Source organism: Aspergillus brasiliensis, assembly GCF_001889945.1.
Source record: "Aspergillus brasiliensis CBS 101740 unplaced genomic scaffold ASPBRscaffold_9, whole genome shotgun sequence".
In the NCBI taxonomy this organism is placed as follows: domain Eukaryota; kingdom Fungi; phylum Ascomycota; class Eurotiomycetes; order Eurotiales; family Aspergillaceae; genus Aspergillus; species Aspergillus brasiliensis.
In genome coordinates this window covers 775405-797301 of record NW_027137450.1, presented here as the reverse complement: position 1 = coordinate 797301, position 21897 = coordinate 775405, and the positions used below count along the sequence as shown (strand labels likewise).

At 49.9% G+C, this 21897-nt stretch overlaps 6 protein-coding genes across 6 annotated transcripts; 3 read left to right on the top strand and 3 right to left on the bottom strand.

Annotated features, from left to right (window-relative positions):
• Positions 1 to 298: 298 nt before the first annotated feature.
• ASPBRDRAFT_129506 (FAD-dependent oxidoreductase) lies at positions 299 to 1420 on the top strand (the record flags this gene model as incomplete). The annotated part of the gene is made up of 3 exons (XM_067618144.1): positions 299 to 432; positions 485 to 596; positions 671 to 1420. 3 exons carry the CDS (start codon positions 299 to 301, stop codon positions 1418 to 1420), a joined length of 996 nt encoding a protein of 331 aa, XP_067477279.1.
• Positions 1421 to 4927: 3507 nt separating this feature from the next.
• On the top strand, positions 4928 to 5446 carry ASPBRDRAFT_31914 (uncharacterized protein; the record flags this gene model as incomplete). Its single annotated transcript, XM_067622954.1, has 1 exon — positions 4928 to 5446. The coding sequence occupies one exon, from the start codon at positions 4928 to 4930 to the stop codon at positions 5444 to 5446; it is 519 nt and encodes a 172-aa protein (XP_067477278.1).
• A 306-nt stretch (positions 5447 to 5752) lies between these two features.
• On the bottom strand, positions 5753 to 6738 carry ASPBRDRAFT_45387 (class I SAM-dependent methyltransferase). Its single transcript, XM_067625387.1, has one exon. The coding sequence runs from the start codon at positions 6700 to 6702 to the stop codon at positions 5830 to 5832; it is 873 nt and encodes a 290-aa protein (XP_067477277.1). The 5' UTR covers positions 6703 to 6738; the 3' UTR covers positions 5753 to 5829.
• A 2597-nt stretch (positions 6739 to 9335) lies between these two features.
• Positions 9336 to 10081, bottom strand: ASPBRDRAFT_208724 (uncharacterized protein; the record flags this gene model as incomplete). The annotated part of the gene is made up of 2 exons (XM_067621837.1): positions 9336 to 9902; positions 10007 to 10081. 2 exons carry the CDS (start codon positions 10079 to 10081, stop codon positions 9456 to 9458), a joined length of 522 nt encoding a protein of 173 aa, XP_067477276.1. The 3' UTR covers positions 9336 to 9455.
• A 1755-nt stretch (positions 10082 to 11836) lies between these two features.
• Positions 11837 to 13903, bottom strand: ASPBRDRAFT_56771 (flavin-containing monooxygenase; the record flags this gene model as incomplete). Its single annotated transcript, XM_067627622.1, has 7 exons — positions 11837 to 12036; positions 12092 to 12784; positions 12833 to 12901; positions 12954 to 13119; positions 13173 to 13337; positions 13394 to 13587; positions 13645 to 13903. The coding sequence occupies 7 exons, from the start codon at positions 13901 to 13903 to the stop codon at positions 11837 to 11839; spliced, it is 1746 nt and encodes a 581-aa protein (XP_067477275.1).
• A 2693-nt stretch (positions 13904 to 16596) lies between these two features.
• ASPBRDRAFT_76652 (putative phenol monooxygenase) lies at positions 16597 to 21895 on the top strand (the record flags this gene model as incomplete). Its single annotated transcript, XM_067629323.1, has 7 exons — positions 16597 to 17701; positions 17758 to 17780; positions 17833 to 18214; positions 18261 to 18295; positions 18414 to 18689; positions 20269 to 20658; positions 20711 to 21895. The coding sequence occupies 7 exons, from the start codon at positions 16597 to 16599 to the stop codon at positions 21716 to 21718; spliced, it is 3219 nt and encodes a 1072-aa protein (XP_067477274.1). The 3' UTR covers positions 21719 to 21895.
• Between the last annotated feature and the right edge of the window lie 2 nt (positions 21896 to 21897).

Sequence of the window (21897 nt, the reverse complement as noted above, 5' to 3'; positions counted from 1 at the left end):
CGTGCAAAAGAGGCTCGGGTACCGATACCCGGCTGGAGTCGGTACGCTCAATCGGACCCTTTTGCGACAGTTACCTGTTTCCTTAGTAGTTACCTATTACTTCTAGTATTACCTAAGAAAAGGCGATTGGTGACCGGACCGGAGGCTAGATCTGTGTTTCTCGTCTGCTATCAACGTGCCACTGAGTGCATGATCAGTATTAAAGACAACCCCGTCCGTCAAAGTTCACCTCCAGTATGAATGTATTTGCCACACTCACCAAGAACGCATTCAAAGGCCTAACCTGGGTTTCATCAATATGGAGGTTGGCATCATTGGATCTGGAGTAATCGGACTCACGTCGGCTCTTGCCCTGGTGCAGGCTGGTTATTCAGTGACGATCGTTGCTCGTGAATTACCTGGGGACGACTCGCTGAGATGGGCAAGTCCATGGTACGTACAACTACTCCCGAGAAGGTGAGACTGCTAATTCGAAGAATACCAGGGCCGGGGCTGGCATTTTGCCTTACCCAGATAGTGCAGGACATGATCTCCAAGTCGAAACGTTCAAGTACTATTGGGCTCTTGCCCATCGTGACCCTACCAGTGGTGTTCAAGTCTGTTTTAAACTTGCCTTGTATAAGATTATTGTTGGATGTTACAGAAAGCTAATGATTCGATCATCATGTAGGTGGTAGATGTGACCGAGTACTATGATGATCGAAGCGACGATGCCACGATTTGGTACAAGACCCTGGTACCCAAATATCGCCGTTTGCCATCCGAGAACCTCCCCGCCAATGCCAAGCTTGGTTTCCAATATCAATCGATGACAGTCAATCCAGCAATTTTCCTACCCTGGATTAAGATACTTCTCGAGCGAAAGGGGGTGAAGTTCATTCGTGCGGAGATCAAATCGATAAGCCACGCTCGGTCGTTGTTGAAGACAGAGATCATTGTCAATGCATCTGGCTTGGGGGCTCGTGTTCTCGCCAATGATGACAAGGTCATTGCAGTCCGCGGCCAGACTATGTTGGTTGAAAGTGATTCCCATGAGATGGTGATGTTCCAAGGCTCCCACTACACCTATCAGATCCCACGGATGTACAGTGGCGGTGTGATTATTGGTGGAGTGAGTCAGGAGGGAGATACCGATGAGACGGTAGATCTCGCAACCCGCACAGACATACTACGACGAACCAACCTCATCACTCAGGATCGCTTCAGGTCGGTGGATCTGAACAAGCACGTCATGAAGGACCTAGTGGGCCTGCGGCCGAGCAGGACAGGGGGATATCGACTTGAAAGGGAAGGCAGTGTCATTCATGCATACGGCTTCAATACTCTCGGATACACATACAGCTATGGTGTGGCTCTGAAAGTCCACGCATTGGTGACAACGGCACTGGAAGAAAAGCGAAGCCAACAGAGTAGGCTGTAGCAGTCCTCCACTGTACAGGCGAGGAAGTAGCTGCTCGATTAGCAGACCACGTGGATGATGTGAGCTAGTGAAAACTGTTCCTATCGGCGAATTCACTCTCTTTTGTGACCAATTATTATTATTATCATTATTTCTGACAAATCTTTTTGGAAATCTGCGATCCCATAGATAGTCACCGAAGGTAGCAAGCGAACAAAACAATAGACGTACAATGACTGAACCGAAAGGAGGGTTCAACAGCAGCCAACAAGTTCCGAATGCAAATACACATTCCCTTTATCTCCTTTTCAACCCATGTATCACCAGTCATTCCCGGACACATTCTCTCCGGCGAAGGTAGGAAAATTAAGATGCTTGTTTGTCGTTGAGCATACAAACGTTCTCCATCCTGCCTGGTTTCCACGAAGCGCCATTCTCACCGTGCGCACCGAAAAGGATCATACAAGGTGGAGTTTTTGGCTTCATGTATATGATGATTTCCGCAACACTCAGTTGGATGTGCATTTCGTCCTCGTAGTCGCCCGAATCTTCGAGAAAAACCTCTTCGGTACCATCCCGAACCAACTCGGAAGAGCATTTCTCAGTGTTGTTTGTATCTGAATCTGGCAGATAAGGCATTCTGAGATTTTCGGCAAGGGATTCTGGATGCCGCACTCGCGTGTCTCAGGCCGGAAATTTCCAGTTTCTTGTGCTTTGGGTGGTGATATTTCGGGATCAGACCGCCCAAACGAGAAGTGCCGCCGGAGGATACGGACGATCTTGGGGAGGAGGTATGTAAGATAGAAAGTAAGTCAGAGATGAGTACCGCGCACAATGAAACAGATTGAAACAGGGTCCAACTCAGTAGCCAGGGGGAGTCCGTTCGGAGGTAGTATTTTCATGATTGGGGAATGACCGTTACCTGATTAATAACTACGACTTCCCTATCCTCATGACATGAAGCTGTCTTACTTATATTACGAGTATATATTGACCCCTGTAACGATACTGTTTTACTAGGGGGGGTCTCGCCCATCCTTGGGTGCCACTTAGAGCATCATATATAATTTGATTAGTAGGTTGCGAGTCCGGCCCGAGACGTGGTCAGAAAACCCTGCTTGACTGGTTCATTGGTATAACCATCCACTATCGAAGGAGTCCATATTACCTACGCAGCCTGTATATCTGTAGGATGGACTGAGAGCATCGGAGAGTCTTCAATAGATCTTGTTTTCGCGCATTTATTGTACCACATGCGGTAACAATCCTATTCTACCCAAAGATAATTGGACTCGAGGATGGGCTCTGGCGTCAACACGCCGAGAAGATTATGAAAGTCCCATGAGCCAACTGGGATGAAGCACACAGGGATCAATGCCGGTATCCAGCAGGTGCTCCCATAAGTACAATCCCAACATCATCCCCTACTGTGTGTGATGGGGGCTGCACCACCCTCGCGCTCTCCAAAGCCAACAAGCACCAACCGGCAAACCTTATGCTGCGCATTACCGTAGCTCATCAATATATTTGTTCCGCCAATAGGACTAGGAAATTACGCGCTGTTGAAAAGGAACAGAATAAATTGCAGAGTTTGTTCCTTTTTGGTTCCGTGTGGGCCCACTTGACCCTTATTGAAAGAGGCATTGCTGTTTTGCTTGAACGGAAACGCAAGAAGGAAGTGGCTGTTCGAACATTCTTCTTAGGCGCAGATTCTTCGCCGCTGCCTAGCCTGTGCCAGCTGTGAGTGAGCGGTGCTGACATGGTTGTCACTCCGTATCGACATTTGGTAAAATCTCCAACGTAGTGGTGGTGGGGCACATTAGCGGGTGATATGAGCGTCCACTGCGCTGGATCAGATCTAGGATATGGTCCTTGCTGCCATGTCCCATCCTTCAGACAATACCATCCTCCTAATATTGTGAGCTCCTCTGATATAAGGATTTGATTCCTATTCGAAATGACTTCATCTAGAGATCTCTAAGATTACATCTTTCCATAGATAGATAATAGTCTTATTGAATTCTTGCAAAACAGGACAATTATATACCGGAGCATTAGATTAGGCAATGCCAGCCAAAATTCCAGTTGAGATCATACAAGCATAGTATTACATCCATTCAGTGTTGTTGAACAAGGGATTGTTTCGGCCAGATATAAATAAAGATGCTACTTACCCTTTTCGCGCTTTCTTCCCAAACCTTACCTAGTGTTTGAGATCATGTCCGAGAGTGATAGATCAATGTCACCTAACATCCAAAGGCTAACATTTCCTAGTCTGGCATGGGTAAAAGTGTGCATGATAGTTGCCGAAAGGTTTCTCTGGCATTCTAAGATAGGCATTACAAGATAAATTGAACGTATGGCAGGGAGTAGTGACTGGCTTGAGAAACAGAGGACATATCTGCGTTAGCGGAAACTGGACCTAAACATTAGGATTGAGAGACAGCAGCTGTGAGCGCCGTTGGCCAGGCTATTTCGGGTAGTACTGGTTTCATGAACAATTAAAGTTTCAAGTACAGTAAAGTTAGTAAATGTCATTCATAGGCCTAAATATCGATATCATCGGTTATACAGAATAATTGCACCTATCCAGCCAGAGGTGACAGTCTCAATTTTAGATCCTGCAAGTTCAGAGACAGAAAGATCATTCCAGCCAAGTTAGCTCTCAGCAAAAGATAGCAGATCAAGTTCAGAACTTATAGCTGTCAACATTCAAATGTCTCCCTGTATATCAAGCTCCTGATCTGAATATCATTTTACGTGTGTAAGAAAAGCCATAGCTGTAGGAACATTTTCTCTACTATACAGCGCCTCTTATCAAAGCTTTTTTCAAAGAGAACCTCTTTTCGCAGGCCGGACTTCTGTTAATTGAGACACAATACTGGCAAGCCAATCAACGATTTACCCATATCTGCAGGTATACGTTTTAGGCATCACCCTCCGTTCAGGCATGCCGATTTGACGACTACAAGCCTTGATCTAGCTGCTTTTCGGGGGCCCCTCCGGAGCCACAATCTACTCATGTCTCCCTCAGGTCGCCAGTAACAAGGACTATCGGGGTCCACTTCCACCTTTCGACTTCTCATCACACCTGTACATGCTCTCTTATCCTCCTCGGGGTTGGTCGAGAAGACTGAACAAGGGTCCGGAGGTGTGTGATGGATGGCGATGAGGTCTAGACCTCTCGATACCTTGTAGAAAGCGGAAGTCTACAAAACAAGTACCAACAGCTCTCCCTTGGTTAAGCACTGCCGATTTGAATCACAGAAAGTAGGGTGGAAGCGAGATATTTGATTGCGATACAATTGCCTGCCAGCGAAGATTCCTACTCAGGTCCTTTGAAAAGTGTCGAACCTTTGCCATCTCTCCAAGGAACGGGTCAAATTTGGAAACTACACACCGTACGTTTGGTCTGCCTGTTAACAACGGAACCAAATTCCTTTCTTTCTCGGGTGACGGTCTAATCAAGGATAACAATGATTAGATTACATGCCAAATCTCACTATCATCCATTGACCCCAAAGCCACATGGAGCAGCTGCGTCAAGATTCTCAACTGCAGGAGTATTTCCTTCGCTTGCCAGCCAAGTCAGCATTGAAGTCTTTGCAGATATTGTGCTTGGGAGACAGGGCTAGCGAGATTATGGGCTTTCAACATGACTATGGCCCTGACCGGACCTCCATCCTGCGCATCAGTTTGGCCGTTCGCCGGGGGGATTATCGCCCGGAAGAGATGGAACTCTTAGACAATAACAGATTACTTGACGATCATATCGAACAGTTCATGTACAACCTCGATGATGACAGAATGTTAAAGTTGGCTCTTCTAACATGGCACTTCGATGCGTCGTCCCAAAAACCGTACGAAGAACTGCTCCGCTTTTTCTCGCTCCCCGATGAGGAATGCTCGGAAGTATATACAAGGATATGCGAGAGATATAGCAATTACACTGGGAGGCGCGTGTCACAAGAAGAGTTCAGACGCGGATTCTTAGAGCTACTTGGCTTTCTGAGATTTGTTTTTCAGGGAGAGTGGAGTGTGATATAGTGCACGTCACTGGCCACTTTATAGGTTCTTAAGCATGAGGGCAAGGCCATAGCTTAGTATTATTGTGTGGATTCGGCTACGAGAGAAAGCGCTGCACCCGGACATGAGGAACAGTGAATTGAAACTTGGAGAATGAGGAGAGGACATTTTAGATGTTGTACATCTATGTCGAAGTCTCACCTGGACAACAGATAGAATTGCTCTACTCTGCTCTATCCAGAACTTACGTGTGCACCCCTCACAAGTAATGGTTCCACACAGGCTACGTGAGTTATCCCAATCCCTACGCCCTAAAATAAGAACGGCACCAAGCAGTTAGTCATAGTCTAAAATTGGTTGCAGTCTGTCACTACAGTCAGGGAAAAAACGGTGCAAGTCCTGAATTACTTCCATCCGAGAACCTCACACTGCAGCGCCGCATACCAGGCATCCTCAGTCTCAGCCCATTTCCTCACAGCGAGTAGCGTGTGCTCTATCTCCTCCTCTGTAATACCCGCCCGCAACCAGCTCTGTCGCAGGGGATCTCCCTGCTGCAGCTGACTCTCAGCACGCCTCGCCAGCCACTCCCTAGTCTCTCGGCCTGAATATAAGGTAGTCCCAACGCTGATGCGAACGCCACCCGCATCAGCATTAAACCCTGCTCTGCGAAACAGGGCTGGCATGATGGTCGCTGTGGTATCAGCGTCAGGGCTCCAGCTCCCCTGAGACCAGTGCACCGCCCGATTGAAATTCTGTACCCACAAACGATCTAGGTTCAGACTCCGCGGGTAGAAATGCTGATCCGCTGCATCACGAGTGGCGAGGATACCGCCGGGCTTGAGGACTCGTCGCATCTCGGACAACGCCGTGAGGGGGAGGTCTGGCGGCGGCAAATAACCGAAGAGTTGAGCGCAGTAGACGACATCGAACGTCTCATCTGGGTAGGGCAACCCCTTGAGAATGTCTCCTTCCTCGAAGACGACGGAGCCGGGCTGTTCCCGCTCCATCGAACAGCCCGCCTCCGCTGCCAAACTCTTCGCTTTCCGCAGGACATCTGATGATATATCAACGCCAACCGTCCTGCCTTCGGTAGCATACCTAGTAAAGCCTATAGTGATAGTGCCGGGTCCACAGCCAACATCGAGGATGTGGTCCGTGCTTCGAAGGTGTGGTAGAAGAAATGCAGCTTCTGATTCCGCGGTGCGTGTCTGCTGGGTCGCGACGGTGTCGCTGGAGTAGCCTTGCGTGTAAGTCTTCGCTTGGTTGTTTGGTGCCATGGTCTTCTATCTCAATACTGTGCATTTGCTTAGATGCAATATTACCTTACAAGTGGAGTCAAAGAGCTTGTCTGACGTGTGTTCTTATATCGGGTACTCTGGAGATAAGCGCTTAAGACCGAGCCGAAAGCCGAGTGACCTGCAAGTCTTTCCATCCGATGAACGCCGCTAATTACTCACTGTCTTATTTCCGTTTTGGGGAGCTTCAGCGTAGTGATAGAGAAGAGAAAATATGTCGTACTATCCAGAGCTCCAACGCTGCTGCAACTTTAGTACAGAATACAGATGTATATGTAGTATAAACTTCTGCTGCTGGAGCCCTAGGAAAATCATTCTTGTTGATGAAGTCACTTCGGATAATCGACATGAGCTTATCTAATGTGCAGGGTTCTTGATGAGTCGGTATGCGATCCCGCAAAAGAGAGTGACCACTATTCATGCAGGTCCATTGAAACTCTTAAGAAGGGAGAGAGCTATGCAAGAACATGGATGCTAAAATCTGGCAAAGCTAGGATAATCTGCACCGTCAGCATTGGACTAGTATGTTCTACTGGCCCTTGCGTTGAATATCAAAGATCGAATGGTTCGAGCAACGAGACCTCCTTACAATTCTGATACTATCACTTCCGACTCGAATGTAATGCTTAGGGTCCTTCGGTAAATGACTAACCATACTACTTTGCTTAGTGCCGTAGATGTCTTTCAAACCCCATCTGATTAGAACCAGCCCGATCGAGGTTGAGTCCAATATCTTGTGCAATCCTGCCGTTCCAAGCTTCCTTATATTTGTACGACAGGGTATCTGGGGCTATGCGAACAGCATGACCGTGCTTTCTCTGCAGTTCACTCGTCTGTTGGGTGATAGAACCTTGCAAGAGACTCATCGTGTATGGGATCCGTGTTTCTGCATCGAGCTTCGAGCCGGGTAATTCCACAAAGGGTAAAACCGTAAGTTGTATGCAATTGGACAAATAGAACGGACTACCAACTATGCAATGTCTACCATTAGTATAAACAATCCAACATCAGAATAAAGGCGGGATTTCAACGGACAAATGAGACGGTAAGAACAAACCGAGTCCCCAGAAGATGTCAACACAAGACTGAGAACCGTACGGGTGCCGATAGCTGTAGAAGGCAGAGGTAAAAAGGCCGATATTCTCGATAGCACCAAAAAGTGTTTTGTGGTTGTGATTGGCGTCCTGTGGCTCATTGATCGTGTACAGCAACCGTGAGCGGCGGAGGTGCTCTGTACAAGTACTGGCAGCACCGACGGTGGCATCAGCGCCGCCTCAATGGATAAGAATACGTATACGAATACGAACCCCCTGCGTTTGGGGAAATCTAAACTACTGTCCGAGTTCAGCAGACGAACTTTTGACGACTGGCGTTACCTATAACGGGTAGATGGCTCCTGGCAGGTACTCTTGGTAAGGTTACGGACTTCTACCTTTGCGTGATGACGGGTTGTCAGTGCAATGCCATTTCTATGGAAGGCTCGAGGATCTGTACCGAAGGGTGGATGTCATGACAAGAGTCGGGAATCATTAAGATCATCGGACATGCACGTTGATCCTTGGCTACAGACCATTCGAGGCTCAGTAGTGAGACTGGCTACAGGCTATAAGTATTGTGCTATAGAGACTAATGACTTTTGCACCTTGTTCTTTGCCTGGTCGACAGGCTTTTCACGCCAACAAGAGCGATAATGAGCTTCGCTGGTCGATATATTCCGTGTGCTTATCTGTAGGGGACCTTGTCCGCCACACTCTGGCCTGAACCAACCGGTCCTGAACCATGCTCTCCTCCCTAACTCTGGAGATCCGTCACTCAGCATTGACGATAACAGGCAACGGCTTCACATCATGGCTAGCCCGTACAGCTCCACAGTATCGTCTGTCGTGAAATTCTATATCTGAGACAATCTCCATCATGAAGGATTCGTCCATACCTAAAATGTGGTCGCCTTCGGGGTTCGGGCAACGCCATGATTTCGCCACTATGATAGCGCTCGGCGCTCGGGGTTTGGCTTGTTGCTGGGCGCCTTTTATTGATGAACCCCGATCTCTTCATCGAGAGGGCTGGTCTAAAGGCTCCATGGTCTGAAGTATACAAGGACTGTGTATCTTCTTGGGTTTATTTTTCGGGCTCCGCTCGACGGTGGCAGTGGCCACTAATCAGCAGTTACTTTTCGGCCTCCAAACAAACTTTGTCGTCGATCGACAATACGTCCTTCTATCTGCAACACTATCATTATTGTTCTTTCGATTCGGCCCCTGACAGGGACAGGGAAACACCGGAAATCTCTTCCAAGTTTAAGTTTTGAAGTACCCACACAGCTGCATCCCCACTTGCCGCGTCTACTACACTAGTAGTTTCTACCCAACCAACCCGTTGGCGCAATCGCAGGGGAATGTTAGGCATTGCTGTCCCACTGTTTGGTGCAGTTCACCAGGCACTACCTCTCCTGATTTGTTGATATTCACATGATCGGAAGTTGGAACATTCTGGATGTAGTACTAGTAGCATATTGTGATGATAGCTCGGGATTCCGATCAAGGGGAGTGACGGATCGCCTAGAAAGTACCAAATTCTACCAGCAGTTGATTGCTTCCACGAAAAATCACATAAAGACACCAAGTAGTACAACAACAACGCCGTCCTAAATCATCAAAATACAGTAGCAAGCACCGCCCTAAACCCAACTCCAATTCCAACGCCAATGCCAAACCCATCAATCAGCAGCTTCCCACTTACGAAGCCGCAACCTTCCTCCAGCGCATATGATACGCCAAATTCTTCCACAACCCATACACAAAGGCCCTGAATATCGAGAGCGTAGCCTCTAAACGTCCCGGTTCCACCATCCCCCGCTCCCACTGCTTCCTAAGTGCGCGTCCGAAGAGCGACGCGCCCAGCTCCTGTCCCGTAATCCGAATTGCCTCCTCTCCGTTGGTAATGACATAATATACGGGACCGGAACTGTCGATGCGTATCGAGTACGGACTGTCCATCGCTTGCCAGCGAAGACGTGCGAGAAACCGTCGGATGACTGTCTTTGTGACTCGCCATGCGTGTCCGTATTCGAGGAGACCGATGATGCCGGCGTGGAAGGCGAGGAGTTCTTCAAAGGAAACGAGCATTTGCTCGGCGGGTGTGCCGACGTGGTAGACGCCGGTGGATTCGAATTGGATTGCAATCTGGTGTGTAATTGTGGTCGTGTTAGCTTGGTTGGATAAACAGAGTTCTTCAGTTCTGGAGACTGGTAATGAAGGGTAGATAGCGCAGAGCGAGGTATACGTACCATGATGTAGCTGTAGTATGGTTGGTGCGAGGAAGTAGTTACATTCTGAATAGGATGTTGTGGCTTTTCAACCATGGCAGAGATAGGCATAGGCATAGATATGGACCTGATATTGAAACTTGAGCTCTTTGAACAAGGTGGGCCTGTCTGGCTCAGGGATACATCATACAGTACCTTGAATCTATCATAGCTTAAGCTTTCCACTTTTCCGGGACTTTTATGATCCCGATCAAATCCCGAGCTTTGATCTACCCCCTTTTGATGTGGGCCCTGATCCTAGTTTAGTTGCTGTTAGACCCACCAAACCGTTGCTGCCCAACTTGTTTTTAGGAGCTTGGAGCTAGAAGGATGGTCTGTTAGAGTGTCAGGTAGCAATGGATGGGTTTTATTTAGGTTTTAGTTATCTTGAGACGATATGATACTTAGACACAGGCTGGAAGCTATTTGCACAGTCCAGAAAGAGAGGTCTAGTGCTCCTGTCATGGGCTGTAGGATACTTGATGAGAATCTAAGAAGGGAGAACAGGGTTGCTTACCAGAAATGAATAATGAGAACTCTATTAAATAATATTCCTTGATCATGACATTACGGAGCTTTTGTATGTTCTTTGTATGTCAAAGCAAACAAGACAATAGTGGAGATGAATAAATATAATGTGAGGATCTCATCGATCGCACATTCACCTAGCAATAAATTCTAAGACATTCTGAGTCTGTCGACTCTAGTCTTATACCAAATCGCCGAGCGGTATTGATTCTGGAGGATTCACTCCTAAAGCGCACTAGGAGCGGGTTCTGACATATAGCAGGGGTGGGAATCCGAAGCTATCATATGCGAGATTTACCAGTCCAATCACCCTAGCTAAAGAGAATGAATTATAGACTCACTATAAGAGACAAAGCATTAAAGAAACAGATAATTTGTAGAGAAATCACTATAGTTGGCAATCCAGAAGAATGGATAACGTAAAACTGTTCAAAGTTATAAGTATATCGAAGCTGAAGTGGTCCCTTGGCTTACAGACTCTATCTCAAGCATCTCCGCGCTGCAGCAACTGCTTTAATATTAGCCATAGGTATATAGACAAATCATATCAAGACTTCGTGTTGAATCAAATGTTTCATTTCGACCGTATGAGGCAAACCTTGGGGGGTGGGTGCTGTTTCAGCACTTATAGAAGTAGAAGCACCACAAAACAGAGGATACAGCAGTAAACTTCCGACAAGAAAAAAAAAAAAAGGTTAGAGCAAAGGAGATAGTTGTTTCCTTTCCTTTCATCCTTTTTCTCAGGGGGCAAGTTGACGGGACACATACGGGTGAGTGCAAAATATGGAAGGGGGCTGAGGAGTAAAAGGAAATTAGAAATCAGAGAACACAAGGTCCTTAAATACTCGCAGGGGCAGACAGGAGATGATGATAGTACGGCGTCTCAGGGGACTAATTCAAAAGAAGGAAAGCTAACTACGACAGGAGATTCACCGTGCCTATAGATACTCCAAAAACCTTTGAAGAAATACTCTAGTGTTATGCTTAAGCTACACAAGGTGGACTGCATGGACTGTTCACAAATTTAAATAATCTTTATTCCTTCCTGAGTGGCAATAAGACAGCGTTTGGACTCCTCACAAGCCTACAACAAGTGGCCGATACACCGAACCCCTGATGGGTGTTAGCGCACCCTCCTGTCCTCGGAGAACAGCCCAACAGTGGTTGGAAGTAATCCCGGCACGCTTTCATAACATCTTCCAGTTTCGACTGTCTGTCTCTATAATTCTGACTTATATAGATAACGATCACCAGCAGTTCTCGAGGAGACCCCGCATGCCACGGCTAATTCTTCAAGGGCTCAATCACTTCCAAGGGAAAGTCCACCTGATCATCATCCAGATAGTTCACATCAATCGTGTTGTTCTTCTCATTCTCCGTCCAGCCATCACCGATCCAGCCATTCGGGTTGTCGTCGACATACTCGTAGCTGAAATCCTCCCACCGGGGGTGCGAAAGGGTTTTGAGTGAGTGGAGTGACGATCCTGGCTTGGTCAATACGTGTCGTTTATGGTCTAGTACTGAGGAAGGGTTTCATACCAGGCCATACACCTATCACTCGTCCATCCTCATCTCCTCCTTTATACCAGCTGCGGCATTTCTCACTGTACACCGTCCGGGAGAAGTACTGGTCGCAGTGCCGCGTAAACCGTTCCACCGCTTCCTTTCTGACCGACATGGACCGGATGTTATCACGCTGCATCTTCTGCACGCACGAGGTAAAATAGTCAATCACCTTTTCCAGCAAAAGTAACAGGTTGCCCTCTCCCAGCGCTGAGTTGGGCCCGAAGCAGATAAAGTAGTTCGGGAAATCATCAACTGCTATGGAGAGGTAAGACTCGGGCGTATGTTTCCACCGCTCGGCCAACGACAGCCCGTTACGTCCCGTGATGGGAAACCTGGGCGTGAAGCTGGTGTCGAATCCGGTGGCGCACACCAATACGTCCGTGGGATGGTGCACCCCATCGGCAGTGACGATGCCATCTGCATCAACCCGAACGATCCCGCTGGTGATGATTTCCACCTTGTCATCTGTCAAGGCCTCCAGGTACCCGGGCCCGGGTGTAAGTCGGCGGCAAACGGGCGGAAATGAGGGCACAAGGTCCTCAAATAACTCTGGCTTTCTCGACAAGCGTCGTTTCATGTTCTGCGCGAAAAGCTCTTTGGCCCCTAGCTGCTCTGGTGTGCCTAGCAAGGTCGTGCCGTGGACAGACTGCAGTTGAACCTCGATTTCTGGACGCCATTAGCACAAGCAGCACAAAAGTGAAAGGAAGACCCTACCTTTACGGAAATTCTGATAAGCACTATGATCCTTGTTGAAGGTTTCAAGTTCTTCCGGAGTGAATGAAACTGGACATTCGATTAGCTAGATCTTCAAAAGGCCAACTCAAACCACACTCACAGTTGTCGATTTTCGACCCTCGTTTCTCAACTTTTTCACTAGCAAAACTGGGCGAGATCCATGTTCGGCTTCTGACATAGTGGTCCATATGCGTCACCTTCGGTAGCATCCCAGGCACGATCTGTATACCGCTGGAGCCGTTCCCGATCACGGCGACTCTCTTGCCCTATGTACTATTAGCTCAGACTCAGCAATCCTTCTGAAAAGGACTAAACATACACTGTAGTCATAACTCTCATCCCACCTGGCACTGTGCATCAGCTTCCCTTTGAAGTCATGGAGACCGGGGATGTTCGGCCATTTCCAGTCATTCAAGAACCCGGTCGCCGAGATCAACACGTCGCACCGGTCTGCGTAGACCGAATCACTTCCTAGGTCCTTGACCTTTGTGCCCGAAAATGTTAGCAACTCTTGCGCCAGATCAATCCGGTGAATTTTACCTTCAATTCCCATTTACTATCTTTTTCGTTCCACACAGCTTCCGTAACTTGCTTATTGAACTGGATGTGCTTCTCGCAGCCGTATTTGTCTGCTACCCTCCTCCAATACTGGTAGATCTCCGGTGCTGCGGCATAAAAGGTGGACCAATGTTTATTGGGCTCAAACGTGGCCTGATAGGTGTGGGCAGGGATGTCTACGGTCCAGCTGCGTTAGCCAAGGCAGAAGTCGAGGGATGAGACGCAACACTTACCACATGCACAGCCGGGATATCTGTTTTCCAACCACGTGCCTCCGACGTCTGCATTCTTCTCGTACACGCATAGATCCAGGTTGGGGATGCGTTGCCTGAAGCGGATAGATGCAACGATACCAGAAATCCCCGATCCGATGACAACTACTCTCAGAGGTCTGGCTTCATCAACGGACCGTTCTTGCACAATCCACGGGTCAGGGGACTTCTCAGGGGTGCTGGCAGCAGAAACGCCGAAGAATTGTGACAGACGATGCATGATTCTCAGGATGTAGTGATAAAGACTAGAGGTATGGCTAATAGTTGAAGAGTGCTGCAGTAGAACGCATGAGAATGGCCACCCTTATATGTGTTGCGCAGGTCCTGGTATATCCGGATCCGATCCCCTCTCTGTGCTACGGACTATGTCAGTGTTCAAGCGAATAGCGGCTAAGCGCAAGGAACGACCGCGGCATCCTTCCGTTCCCCCTCAGCTAACAAGTGCTTTGTATGGGGCTATCTTTGGTGGGATTGATGATCGGTGCCCGGGGAGGAAGCTGTGTAACTTTCTGCCTCGAGTCGTCTTCCTGGGGTGTTATCGTTGAGTTGGAAGTGATCGTACCGATTGGCAATAGTGAGGAACATCCTCTGCGGCAGAGGGTGAACCCCAGCCCGGAAATCCCCCAGCGATGGCTGTCAAGTGGAGTGTATACTGGCGATCGGAAGGGCTTGGGGGTAACCCCGAGTTCCAGGCGAATTCAACGAGGATCCACGGATGCTGGGGATCGAACGGGGAGGCAACGGATCCAGTGGGACTGCGGGTGGTCATTAGCCAAGACACACGATAACCATGTCCACTAGCCAGAGTAGTCCATACTGATTTTGCCTTGGGCTACCTTGTGAGGCGTAGGCACTAGTAGTCTAGTACACAGGGATCAGGCGGAGTAGTGATTCGAATACGAGGTTAGCCGTTTAGATGTCTCAGGCTAGACCTTTAAGAGTATGCTCAACCTCGAAAGTCCATCGACTCCGTTAAACACACAATAAAGCCAACAATATCGCCTCGGTTCGAGTGACCTCTGCTCACCGAACAGGCGTCTTTGCGGTCTGTGGACAGCGTGAAAGCCGCACCTGCTGTTGTGGGCTTCACAATGTGACTACTAGCAAGCGGTTAGCCAATGCCGTGCATTCGTGTGTGATCTGTCGCATACCCGAGAAGGCCAGGGACCTGCCCGGAATTGATTAGCGCCGGCAATAGCGTTGGTAACCGACTTTAATCCGTATATCCAGCCTATCAGTGATCTTCGTCCGGTAAAGGATGGAAAAGCAACGATGCAACAGCTTCCTCCCCACTCAATTTAACAACTGACAGCAAACCGCCCCGCGCCACCGGGAGGAAGAGCTCCTATGACGAAGCAACTTCGACGGATGGCGTACGTATCCCGAGTTGGGATATTGGCTGCTGAAGACGGCCTTTTTCTTCCAAGCGAATGTTGGGGTCACCTTACTTGCGGTTCTACCCAATATTGAGTTCACGAGAGAGGACTAACCTGCACAACTGGGTACCGGATATACTAGACCCCAGTTTCAGTCTCCCCGGGAACAATAAAGCCGGACCCCATGGCCGGAAAACCCCCTCACGCGATAGCAACAAGCGGAGGCGGAAGTGATCCTCTGGTCTGCGTGTCACGATCCGGACCATTTGTCCGCTCATTTCTGGGTCTTGTGGGCCTACAGTCTCCCCTTGAGTTCCTGTGCATACTGCATCGAACATATCGGCATTGATCCTTTCGTGTTGACTCCGTTTCATACCAGACCGAGGTATTTTCTGAACCCGTATTGTTCTGCAAAGTATAACCCACAGCTAGATACTCTGGCCTTGTTTCTCTTACAATGGTGACGCATGCCTGGTCACGACTCGAGTCCTGACAATCCCAGAAGGTGGAGTCTGCCAGAACTTTCGGTTAACTTAGAACCCTCACATGACCTGCGACATTGTACAAGTTTCAACTAAGTGCACATACCAGTTTCCCAAGAAGTTAATCAATTACTTGGCTCATGAGGCCCAGTAGTGCGAGAGGTTCGAGTCTAGAAGGTCCAATCGTATGGGGTGTGGCCACAGTCTGTGAGGTCATAAGGATGGCGGTTCCGTGGTAGGCAGAAGTTCGCTTTTCCTCGGAAGACATTCCAAGTATCTACCGTGTAGATACCTCGGGCACTTCAACTTCAGCACGGACCTTTGGTATAGGGAAGTAGCTCAAGGCAATTAATTGGTGAAAGTAGAGAGATTGCAAGATTATGTACCGTTTAGCCACTGTCGGATTTGGGCTGGGAAGGAACTCCTTGATCCACGGTGTTGTGCGTGTACATCGTGGTAGCAACCCCACACTTTCCAAAGCCGCAACCTGTCAACACCCGGACAAAGTGGCTAGTCGTAGTTAAGTCCACGATTCAAATTGTTGGTTCCAACCAGTCACAAGCGTAGGATCGGCAATCATCGGAGGCTCGGAGCATTGGGGCCCTCGACTGTTACGCAAACCGGCCAGCGAGGCGTCGATCAGGACGATTGGTGAGATTCTAATAATCAGCAGTCAGCAAGTGGCTCTCCTCGCAAAAGGGGGAAAGCGTGACTCCACCTCTGCTAAGTCAGCCCCCCAACAGTGTGTGAATGCCTGAGGCCAACGTCCCCGGCCAACCAGCGTGGGGGATCCAACCAAACTAGACGGAACTATGGAGTACTATATTCTACCCGACGATGGCTTCGTGGGGACTACGCTGCGGTCATATAGATGGCCATCCGCCTGTGATGGTCGAATCCGACCCTTGTACCTTTCTAACATGCTTTGCAATTGACCATTCGACCTGCTTACCACCTATAACACCACCTCGCATGACGAGTGCTTTCTTCCACTATATACATACACCTTTTGACTTCATTTCAATCCCAAATCCTTCAAGCCAAGAACCGACCAAATGCCCGTCTTCACCGAGTTTTCAGCTTCCTCGCGTGAACTTCGTGTTCTCCCTTCCTTCGCGCCACCCCTACCTCGGCTTAGCCCAAACGACCCTCGCGATGGAGTCCCAGAGAGATACGAAGTGGTCGTGGTCGGCGCTGGTCCTGCCGGGCTGATGCTCAATCTCCTCTTGGCAAGATACGGTCTGAACGATGCCTCTCTACTGTGCATCGATGCCAAACCAGGAACACTCAAATCTGGCCAGGCCGATGGTCTCCAACCTAGAACACTCGAAGTTCTGAAAACTCTGGGGCTGGCGGACGAGATTCTTACCGATGGGTGTCACATGGAGGAAGTTGCATTCTGGAACCCTTCGCCCAATAAGGACGAAGTCATTGAACGGACGGCGATCGTGCCTGATGTTGCCGTGCCGGCACGGTTTCAGCACGAAGTCACTATCCACCAGGGTCGCATTGAGAGGATCCTAGAGACTGATCTCCTGCGGTACTCGAAGAGAGGGGTGCAGCGGGATACTAAGCTCCTCGACGTGAAAATCGATGAGGATGGCGATTCTGAGTTCCCAGTTGTGGCAGAGATCGAGACGGCGGGCCAACGGCGGACAGTTCGATCGAAGTATTTGGTTGGGGCGGACGGCGCCCATTCCGTGGTCCGTCGTTCTATGGGTCTGAAGTTGGTGGGCGAGTCGCTGGATCACATCTGGGGTGTGGTTGACCTCGTTGTCGATACCGATTTTCCTGATATCCGGAGACGCTGTGCAATTCATGCCCCGGCTACCTCGGTGATGGTAATTCCGCGAGAGCGGATTGCGACCGGTGACTATTTGACCCGGTTGTATGTCCAGATGCCAGATGAGGCCACCCCAGATGAGGATCAGAAGCCGGTGAACGAGTCCACACCAAAGGATGCGCGAGCCCGCAGGAGCCAGGTCACTCTTGACGGAATCTTTCAAAATGCGGCCGAAGCCTTCAAGCCGTACTATATCCGACCGAAGGTAGAGGGCGCCGTAGACTGGTGGGCGGCGTATCAGATTGGCCAGCGAGTGTCGGATCGTTTCACAGTGAAAGATTCAAATGGAGCCAATCGTGTCTTCATTGTAGGGGATGGTTCGTATATCCCTTCTGAATTGGGGTGCTGCATGCTAATTCTCAACTCTTGCCAGCTTGCCATACTCACAGCCCCAAGGTATGTATCTTCCATCATCAAATGTCAAGCTCCCACATACTCACAATATTAGGCGGGCCAAGGGATGAACGTTTCCATGATGGATTCCTACAACCTAGCCTGGAAATTGGCGTACGCGATCAACGGTCTCACTCCCGATTCGACCTCGCCCGGAAAGCCTGACACTGTTCTGGATACGTACCACACCGAGCGTCACACAATTGCCCAGCAACTTATAGAGTTTGACCGTGCCTTTTCGTCCATGTTCTCTGGAAAGATCGGCGCAGCAGAGGACGGCGCGGACGGCCTGACACATGAGCAATTCTTGGAAGTGTTCAGTACGGGCAATGGGTTTACCAGTGGCTGTGGAATTGAATATCCCGAGAGTCCGATCGTGCAAAAGATGCCGGATGCCGAGAGAAAGAATCCAGTCGAGGGCACTGACTATCTTTCTGGTATCCTTTGTCCGGGTCGGAGGCTGTTGAATGTCAAATACCGAAGACATGCCGATGGGAACCGGCGGAACTTGCATGATGGTAAGTCCAAGTGTAGCAAATCCCAAAAGCCGACGGTAGCTGACAAGGGCCAGATTTTCTGTCAACTGGCCGATTCCGTATTCTTTGTCTCACATCAGATGATCTGTTGTCTCCGAAGGGTGTCTCTGCCCAGACATTGCGGACAATAGGGTCTGCAGTGCTGTCCCGGTTCCCTGCATCTGTGATTGAGCAGGTTGTGATCCATCCTCGTTTGTCTCGGGAGTTCACTTGGCGTGATTTACCAGCCGAGCTCAAGAAACACTCGGAGATGAGCTTTTACAGCGGCTACGAACTGGACGACGTGTACAAGATCTACGGTGTAGATGCTGCCCAGGGGGCTCTGGCTGTTGTACGACCAGATGGATATGTGGGCACGGTAGCTGCATTGGACGACGTTCAACGGGTGGAGCAATATCTCGAGCGGTGTTTAAGAACCGTCCAGACCGCGATATGATTCAGGTGATAACCGAATGTGCAAGGTCGTTCTGTCTAGACCCACAATCAATGCTACCCAGAAACTCATCGGGCACGAGGACATGGCAGCGGTCAATAAGGAGGCCTTGGACTAGTAGGGACCGTAGGCGTAAGGTGGTGCGCTCTGCCTTGATCCATGCTATCGGAGATCCGAAAGGTGCCTGACGGCCTAGTAGCGTCGATAGGTCGTATCGCCAATCCAACCAATCAGGATTAAATATTAGCATACATCGTCATCCATACATACATCAAGGTTGTCCCCAATGCATTGCCGCGGAAGCGAAGTTGTAGCCGGATAAAAATCCAGAAGTGTATGAGTCAACTGTGCTGTCGGAGATAAGTAAGAGATCGGCAACAACAAAGATAACTTGCAGGTGCCAACAGTGTACCACTAACACGACGGTGTATCGGACGTCCGCACGCTGATCAGGCAGCTCAGCAGGGAATGCATCCTGTCAATCGCATCCTACAGGCCAAAGTTGGTCAAAGCATCAAAGAAAAGCGGCCGGGGCCGCTGCACGTGACCCACGTGACGTGCCGGACAGCCGAGAGCCGAGCCTGCGAGCCAGTCACGTTTGGCGGTCACATTCCATGCAAGCAGACGTTTGCAACGGTGCAACACCCTCTGCAGGTCTCTTCGCTTTCCCGCCAACGGACACCCGCTCACAGCCTCGTGCCAATGAAAATAACCCGAATGCAATTGCTCACAGGTTGGATTGCCCATTTCGATCATAACGACTCGGGCCAGGCCGCTCCCGTGCACAAATCGTTGATAAGCGTGGAGCCGAGCTGACTGGTGGACCGACATCAAGCTTCACCTGCCGGCCAATGATGGCTTCATTCAGCGCAAATTCTAGAAAGGCGCCCCACAATCGGTGTTAACGGGGATTTAATCACCGTCTCTACAGCCATGGCTCAGTCAGGATGATATAATTAACCGGGGGTGTCCCAGGCCCAGGTTTCAGTTCTCTTTCTACGGTTGTTCCTGTTTGAGTTTTGCCTTGGCTGGGAACTTTGTATATAGTTCCCTTCTCTGCCTTTGGTCAAAATTTGTGGTTATGTCCAAAGAACATTCATCTTCGGAAGCCGGGTCCACCAGGTCGAGGTCCACGTCGCTGTCTAGCTCAGAGGATGGGTCCTTGTCGGGACGGCCTTACAGACTCGGGACGTTGAGGACGCGAACGAGGTCAGGGTCAAGACACAGTACAACAAAGGTCGAGAGGGTGCATTCTGGAAGACATCTAGATGATCATTCTGTCTATCACAGCGACAATGAGGTGGGCCTGGACTCGTCGTCCGATGACAGAGGGGAAAAGGACGAGCCTGTGCTCGAAGTACGCGCAGGTGTGGTGAACGAGCGTGACCGTGACCTGGAAGCTGGAACTCAGGCTACACCAGACCTGGAGAAGTCGCGGACTGCACGATCGGACAAATCCAGAGCAGACCCAAAACTGGTATGTCTGGTTTCTTTTTTGTTACCACTCGCGTTAACAGTATAGGTCACCTGGAATGGCCCCGACGATCCGGATAACCCCAAGAATTGGCCTATGAGAAAGAAGTGGGCGGCTGTGGTGACGGTATCCTGCTTCACCTTCATCTCGCCCGTATCCTCCTCCATGGTGGCGCCAGCCCTGAGTTCGATATCTGCCGACTTACACATCACGGACGAAGTCATCTCACAGCTCACCCTGTCCGTGTTCATTCTGGCTTACGCCGTGGGGCCGCTCTTCCTCGGACCACTCTCCGAGATCTATGGCAGAGTGATTGTCCTCCAGTTGGCCAACTTGCTTTATCTCGTCTTCAACATCGGCTGTGGTGTCTCACAGACCAAAGTGCAGATGATCGTCTGTCGATTCTTCGCCGGGTTAGGCGGCAGCGCTCCACTAGCAGTAAGCAACTCCCTCATACACACACACTCCTACTACCAATCTAACAACCCAGATCGGCGGCGGTGTCCTCTCAGACTGCTTCAAGCCCGAACAGCGCGGTAAAAGCGTCGCCATCTACAGTCTAGCACCTCTCCTCGGCCCAGCCGTCGGACCCATCGCCGGCGGCTTCATCGCGGAAAACACGACCTGGCGGTGGGTATTCTACGCAACCTCCATCGCCGACGGCGTGATCCAAGTAGCCGGACTCTTCTTCCTCCAAGAAACCTACGCCCCGATAATCCTCAAAAGGCGCGCCCAGAAACTCCGCAAAGAAACCGCCGACACAGACTACCAAACCGAATTCGAGCGCCAAAACAAGACCTTCGGACAGATCATGCGCGGCGCACTCATCCGACCCTTCCGCCTCCTCTCCACCCAACCCATCGTCCAAGCCCTTGCCGCCTACATGGCCTACATCTACGGCACAATGTACCTGGTGCTCTCGACCTTCCCTTCCCTCTGGACCAGCCCAGAATACTACAACGAATCCACCGGCATCGGCGGCCTCAACTACATCTCCCTGGGTTTAGGCTTCTGGCTCGGCTCGCAGATCTGCGCCCCGCTCAACGACCGCATCTACCGACGTCTCAAGGGTCAAAACAGCGGCAACGGGAAACCCGAGTTCCGCGTCCCACTGCTCTTCGTTGGTGCCTTCCTCATCCCCGCGGGTCTGTTCATCTACGGCTGGACGGCCCAAACGCACTGCCACTGGATTGCCCCGAACATTGGCGCGTGCTTGTACGGAATGGGGAATATCATCTCGTTTCAATGTCTGCAGACGTATATTGTAGACTCGTATACGCGGTTCGCGGCGAGTGCATTGGCGGCGGTGGCGTGTATGCGCTCGCTGGCGGGATTCGGGTTCCCGTTGTTCGCACCGTACATGTATCAGGCGCTGGATTATGGGTGGGGGAATAGTCTGTTGGCGTTTATTGCGATCGGGTTGGGGATTCCGGCGCCGGTGTTTTTGTGGAAGTTTGGGGAGAAGTTGAGGAAGATGAGTACTTATGCGGCTGGTTGATTGATACCCTAGATAGACATTGTGATTGATTACCACATAGCGATGAGATTGACATTCTATTTCTACAGTCCAGCATAAGCAAATAGGTAGATTTTCATATTACCCATCCATCAATCAATCAATCAATCAACCCCAAAAAACAAACGAAAACCTCCTCTCATCACAAAAGAAAAGCGGGA

Excerpts from the sequence above, each read along its gene's own strand:
- ASPBRDRAFT_45387 (XM_067625387.1), bottom strand. The coding sequence starts at position 6,702 with ATGGCACCAAACAACCAAGCGAAGACTTACACGCAAGGCTACTCCAGC.